Consider the following 7,320-nt stretch of genomic DNA (forward strand, 5'->3'; position numbering starts at 1 on the left):
ATCGACCCCTGTGGTACGCCATCTCCGATTGCTTCAAACAGTAGTGCGGTGTGTAGCTGCTGTGACAGCTGGACTCGTGAGAGATGTGTGGATGCCCAGAAGGAGCGCATAGCGGCACGCGCCGTGCTGCCCCCGTAACGAGGCTCATTAAGGGCCCGCGCCCGCCCCGGCCCAGCCGTGGTGGCACCGTGAAAGGAAAGCCTTGGCCATCGCCCGTCACCGCCGCCACTCGCCGCGCTCCAACCCCGGCCCTGGGCGACGCGCCGCTATAAAAGCGTCGCGCCTCCGCTCCGTCGACACCGTTCGCTCACAGCCTCCTACAGTCCACCGTCTCCGACGCCACAACCAACTCCGACATCATGTACAAGCTGGTGAGTCCTACTCGCTACCTAATCATCACTTGTGGCTCAAATCTCTGACTGTTTGTGGTTAGTGGTCACATTCAGTGCAGGACGTCTGGCGCATACGTTTCGTATAGCACTTTCATTTTTAAAGAAATAGGTGATGTTTTATGGGAGCAATAGTACATTGGGTATAGTGAAGAGTACACAGTGGAAGTATTAGGTGGAGGTGGGGTACCATTTTTCCAGTAGCACTATAAAACACTCAGCACTGGTAAGGCATAGCTTCGCTAATGTTGTGTATTATTCGGTCATTGTGAAATGTCGATCTCGTGAAATCGTTCTCTTCAGTTCCGAGCGCACAATGAACACGTAAAGATGCCTAGATAAAACACTATCTCCTACCAAGTATGAGGGCCTGGTAATAAATTTCTCCTGATGCCTTGCAGCCCGCATAACGTAACTGTTAAGCATTATATCCTTCGTGACAATTCTCGGCTGAACTCTGCAGGGTCAATGAAGATGCTCCTGCTGTGTTTCCTATGGAAAGGGTTTGATCACCCACAATACAGATCGTAATTGGCTTCCCTTGAGTTTCGTATCTGCCCACATGAATCTCTGACATTTTGGTAGAGACAACGAGCTATAGACCAGTATATAGAATTGGCGGAACGCATGGGTGGCTGCGTTCTGTGACAAGGGTCTTAGAAAGTTGGTACAACCCTACGGCAAATGTCTAACCCGGACCGGTGACTATGTGGAGAAGTGGCAGGAAGGTGTAGCTAACTGTTGCAAATAAAACATTTTTGATTTTCGCAGTGCTTTCCATTTTGCAACCGATCGGACCTTACTTGCCTAATAGACTGGTACATATTGGCTCCATAGGATAAACTGCTCGTCTTACACGTGAACTCTGAAATGCACTACATTAACCTGTCAAAATTGTTTCGTGTTATGTTTCAGTGCTTACGACATTTCAAGCTATTAAATGAAACAAATAATACTACAAGAAGAATCGTTGTAACACTAAGCAAGCAGACACATAAGCAGAATATTATCAAGATAGTGATGAGTTATGCCTATTACAGTACTCTAAATTTTTGTAAGATACACTTGTTAACACGGTTTTAGTTAGGTCTGTACTAACTGGCAGCAACATACTCAGTTTTATCACAACGTATTTCCCCATTTTAGAAAACCTTCAAACATATATATGTACAGTTGTCAGCATAGCGGAAAACTTGAGATAGTACATTTCCACACGACTCGATGAAAGAAATTTGTCACTTAATGAACTGACTGGGAATGTGAAAAATAATTTCGTTAAAAATTAAACCGTTGAAGTACGAGTCTAAAGTCCCTCTGTCGTGAGCCGTTCCTCGACGTACAGCCAGTTTCAGTCAAGTAATTCAATCGTTCCAGCACTGGACTGGTATTCCAGACGAATTAGGTTCGATTAGCCGTCTACATTTATAATTTAGGCTGGTCGCTTAAATCGTTTCAGCCGGATGCCTGGACGATTCTTTCATGAGACCAAGATCGAGTCTTCACTCTTCCTCCTCTAGCCAAAAGACTGCTACACTTCTATCAGCATCTAGACAACGAGATGCCAAACTGAGATCTCCCTTTAGTTTGAGAAACTGTGGTGGCTGCGTTCGTATACATATTAAAAGGAGCTCATTGTGCAATTTAATAAGATCGAAGGAGTTCTTAACGTGCCTCTCTAACATTCAGCTGAACGAAGAATGTTTCGTGGCTTCTGGCCACTGAAGTCAGTCGAAACTATAACGATTCTTTTTCAGTTTTCTGTTTTTTTCGTATTTTTGGGGGCCCACGTTTACTCTCCTGTCTATAGTGTTTCAAGACGCATATATTGTACGTAGGGTGTTTTTTTTTCGATTTATTGGCTATGCTGAATAGGACAAAGACGATATGACAGCGTGATTCGACAATTCAGAATATTCATTACGGCCAAGAAGTTGCATAGGCTTAGAGGTGTTACGCGGCGCTATACAGGCGATTTTCGTGTCAGTATGACGGTACGAAGATGAGGACAACGTAACACCCACTTCCAGAAGTAAGAAAATCTCAGACCCGACCGGGAATCAAACCCGATCGGTTAGCGCTAGACTACGCAGGTGCCGCAGCTAACAAGGCGGACTTCTTTTTAGGTTCTTATATTTGTCGGTTGAGGCTCAGAGAAATGCCTGTCCGGCGTCTACCTCAGCAGGAACTCAATTAGACGCTCGTTGTTGCTGTTTTGGCGTGCTCTACTTTCATCACTGGAGAGCGGATGACGCGTGTTGCGTGTAACCGTGGCGACCGACAGTCGCACCACCGCGGGCAGCGGCAGCGGCGGCCGCTGTTACGTGAGCTGCGATTCCTCGGGCCGTTGCCCACCGTCGGAGCGCGGGGCAGAGGCGCGCCGACTGCCGGTAACGCTCCTTTCACTGCCGCCACGCGGCCTGCACGGCGAGAACGACCGAGATCATAGTGGCAGCCACTCCCGCGTCTCTGTCTGCTCCTTGACACTGACGTGGGAAGCCAATGGCTGTAGTATCTCTTCTAGACATACTATGAGAGCATCGCGTTTAAGGTCTTCCTCACTTCGAACACGTGTTAATGACATTACGAATTGGGACCAGAGGACCGCTAAATTCGATTTTTCAATATCAAAATCTCACCAGGCTAAAACCGTTACTGTGCTAGGACGTAGTGCACAGACCGTAGAAATTCAGAAAACAGGAACAAATTTAACAGAAAGAAGGACTCATTTTAGATTAACTATGAGTCTGGGTACTAAATACAGCAACAAACCGTTCGGCCGCCTCGGCCAGCTGAGGAAGCACAATGTACACTGTTTGGTTTTGTAAAGCAGTCCACGTTGGTGATTCATCTACATCTCTTGTAGCAGGGATGAAGCGCTAGGCACAGAAATATTTACAAGTCCTACTTCCCAGAAAACCGATGTCAGCAAGAGTGTAAACATAGACCGTGAAAGCCTACATACTATGATCAAATATCTACACTCCTGGAAATTGAAATAAGAACACCGTGAATTCATTGTCCCAGGAAGGGGAAACTTTATTGACACATTCCTGGGGTCAGATACATCACATGATCACACTGACAGAACCACAGGCACATAGACACAGGCAACAGAGCATGCACAATGTCGGCACTAGTACAGTGTATATCCACCTTTCGCAGCAATGCAGGCTGCTATTCTCCCATGGAGACGATCGTAGAGATGCTGGATGTAGTCCTGTGGAACGGCTTGCCATGCCATTTCCACCTGGCGCCTCAGTTGGACCAGCGTTCGTGCTGGACGTGCAGACCGCGTGAGACGACGCTTCATCCAGTCCCAAACATTCTCAATGGGGGACTCATCCGGAGATCTTGCTGGCCAGGGTAGTTGACTTACACCTTCTAGAGCACGTTGGGAGGCACGGGATACATGCGGACGTGCATTGTCCTGTTGGAACAGCAAGTTCCCTTGCCGGTCTAGGAATGGTAGAACGATGGGTTCGATGACGGTTTGGATGTACCGTGCACTATTCAGTGTCCCCTCGACGATCACCAGTGGTGTACGGCCAGTGTAGGAGATCGCTCCCCACACCATGATGCCGGGTGTTGGCCCTGTGTGCCTCGGTCGTATGCAGTCCTGATTGTGGCGCTCACCTGCACGGCGCCAAACACGCACACGACCATCATTGGCACCAAGGCAGAAGCGACTCTCATCGCTGAAGACGACACGTCTCCATTCGTCCCTCCATTCACGCCTGTCGCGACACCACTGGAGGCGGGCTGCACGATGTTGGGGCGTGAGCGGAAGACGGCCTAACGGTGTGCGGGACCGTAGCCCAGCTTCATGGAGACGGTTTCGAATGGTCCTCGCCGATACCCCAGGAGCAACAGTGTCCCTAATTTGCTGGGAAGTGGCGGTGCGGTCCCCTACGGCACTGCGTAGGATCCTACGGTCTTGGCGTGCATCCGTGCGTCGCTGCGGTCCGGTCCCAGGTCGACGGGCACGTGTACCTTCCGCCGACCACTGGCGACAACATCGATGTACTGTGGAGACCTCACGCCCCACGTGTTGAGCAATTCGGCGGTACGTCCACCCGGCCTCCCGCATGCCCACTATACGCCCTCGCTCAAAGTCCGTCAACTGCACATACGGTTCACGTCCACGCTGTCGCGGCATGCTACCAGTGTTAAAGACTGCGATGGAGCTCCGTATGCCACGGCAAACTGGCTGACACTGACGGCGGCGGTGCACAAATGCTGCGCAGCTAGCGCCATTCGACGGCCAACACCGCGGTTCCTGGTGTGTCCGCTGTGCCGTGCGTGTGATCATTGCTTGTACAGCCTTCTCGCAGTGTCCGGAGCAAGTATGGTGGGTCTGACACACCGGTGTCAATGTGTTCTTTTTTCCATTTCCAGGAGTGTATTTTCGTACACAAACTGAATGAAACATCTCGCACATTGAGGAGCCCATCAAAGGCATAACAGCTTATTTGAACGTCTCTTGATTGGACCATCGAAACTAGTACTTTGTTTTCTCTTAACACTCCGGATTTTATTACTAGGTCTCTCCATTAATTGGAATGCTCAAATTTTTGGTTCTTGAAACTCGCCTTCTAAAGTCTCTATATAGACTGTATATAGATCTAAAATTCGCTTCTCTTTCCAGAATAGCATAAAACGTTTTTGAAATAACTATAGAGAATGCTGTTGCCTTTGGGTAAGAAGTGTAAATTATCAATAGTCCTTCTTGACCCTAGACCAGTGAGTACGTCGTATAGGCAACAAGCCCCATCAGCATGTTACTGTCGTTCATTGCTACTGGAGTACGCACTAAGGCCATCTGCACCACCTTGTTTCGGCGCAATGTGAATCTGAAAGCTACCTATAACGTCTCTGTTTATTTCCAGGGCATCCCTTCATTCTAAATTAATTACATACATTTCCGGCTGTTTTATTTCTCATCAAAGACTTCTGTCGTAGCCGCGTCACTTGTGTCATGGGAGGCACTGCAGTGATCAAAGAAGTCCATTTAGCAAATACAGGATCCATCTGCTGGCAGACACTGGTTTAGTTGTCTGTGATCCCAGTAAATCACTTGAAACGAATCACAGTTGCTTCTTACCGATCCGATGTTCTGTCAGTCTCGTTTGCATTGCTTCTTTGTTTCTAGAAATCTCGTCATTGAAGGAAATGAAAACGATATCACTCTAGAAATTACGTTCTGTCTCCTGCTCCACAAGTGTAAGCTTTTTCATTCCAAGTTTCTTGCAAAATTTGCCTTTCTTCTTTACACACACAAAACATTTAACAAAAAGCCTCCATGAACGTGCTCATTTAAAGACTTCTATCACTGTCAAAATGCACATTTTGCAAGAGCAATCCGCTTTCCGATTTAGAGAGTGATTTGCTTTTTAGAGAAATAAAGCTGCGTACATAGCAATACTTGCTACTGTTTCAACTTCAAAGAACCCCTCAAAGAAGGAAATAGGTGTGGTAAGAACGGTGGGTTAGTTTGAAAGCTTCTAATAAGCAGTAGAGTTTCTGAAAGCCCACAAAAAGCAAGGAAATGTTGATCGTTACTCTTCTTAACCTGGCGTATATCTAAAACGTGTGGATTCCACTGAAAGTGCCTTCGTAACTCCTGAAATAAATTTCCTGACAATGCTTTACCCAAGAGGGTGCGAGGGGAGAGGCGCAAATTGTTTTAAAATTTCATGACAAATGATTCTGGGTACACTTGTTACTAGTCAGCATCAATTACATGTTCCACCTTTCTTCAAACTGATACTGTATTCATTTGTCTGTCTGCGTGATGAGTCAGGACACGAGTTCTGTTTGTGAAGATAATGTTTTCACTAGGTGGCGAGGGGGAGAGGGGGGGGGGAGAGTAAAGGCAGCTGCTGCCCTTCACGTCTCCAGCTGGGCACGCCTTTGGCTTTGTCGTAATATAAAACATGAATATGTCTTTACTAACTTTTCACTATTTACGTTACAATCTTTATAATCTCACGATCGTTTCGTACATGTCTCGTTCTTGACAAAATCACGCATTCTCCTTAATACAATGACGAAGCAATGATAAAAAAAAGTTGGCCTGCATGACCGTCATGGTCGTACCTTACTGAGCGATGTACACCTTGGATTTAAAATCAGCTGTCACTCCACTCTTCAACGGTGTATAGTAATACCCTGAGAAAAGGCTTTCGGAGAGAAATAGATGGTCGCGATCAGTGAGCACCATCTACTGGCCGGCATAGCCTGTAGCACGCCGCTAATCGCCGCCTCCATCCACAGGTGATCCTGCTGTGCGCCGTGGCCGCCGCCCACGCCGGCTACCTGGGAGGCTACGCCGCCCCCGCCCTCGCGGTGGCGCCCGCCCCCGCCGTGGCCGTGGCGCACGCGCCCGCGGTGCCCGTTGCCACCTCCTACGCCAGGATCCACCAGGTGACCAACTCGGTGCCCGTGGCCGTCGCCGCCCCCGCCGTCGTCAAGGCCGCGGTGCCCGTCGCCGCCCCCGTCGTCGCCGCCGCCCCCGTCTTCGCCGCCCACGCACCCCTCGCTCTTGGCCACGGCTACGGATACGGCGGCTACCACGGCTAAGCTAACACCACCACCACCACCGGCAGGCACCGGGCCCGACTTCTTCATCACGAGGCATTACTATTTAAATAAAAAGCATCACACATAAGCTACAAATGTCGTCTCTTTTTACAACAACCTCATCCCTGATCTGCTTTACTGAAAGTGTCACGCCAATATACTTACTGTTTATCCCTCAAGAGCTATATGGCATTAATAGTTATCTTTTTAAATCATGTAGGAGGACAACAGTAATGGCATGGGAACTAATGAGATAACAGTCAACTCTGTGTGTTAGAAAAAAAAATGTTTACTTAAATCGTTGAAGATTTTGATCTGTAAGGCCACATTCTTTACATAAAGCTACAAATGT

At 48.2% G+C, this 7,320-nt stretch overlaps 1 protein-coding gene across 1 annotated transcript; it reads left to right on the top strand.

Annotated features, from left to right (window-relative positions):
* The first annotated feature begins 228 nt into the window (after positions 1-228).
* LOC126253146 (cuticle protein 70, isoforms A and B) lies at positions 229-7,064 on the top strand. Its single transcript, XM_049954291.1, has 2 exons — positions 229-371; positions 6,663-7,064. Exons 1-2 carry the CDS (start codon positions 360-362, stop codon positions 6,966-6,968), a joined length of 318 nt encoding a protein of 105 aa, XP_049810248.1. The 5' UTR covers positions 229-359; the 3' UTR covers positions 6,969-7,064.
* The last annotated feature ends 256 nt before the right edge of the window (positions 7,065-7,320 follow it).

The sequence above is a fragment of the Schistocerca nitens genome, chromosome 4 (assembly GCF_023898315.1).
Source record: "Schistocerca nitens isolate TAMUIC-IGC-003100 chromosome 4, iqSchNite1.1, whole genome shotgun sequence".
Classification (NCBI taxonomy): domain Eukaryota; kingdom Metazoa; phylum Arthropoda; class Insecta; order Orthoptera; family Acrididae; genus Schistocerca; species Schistocerca nitens.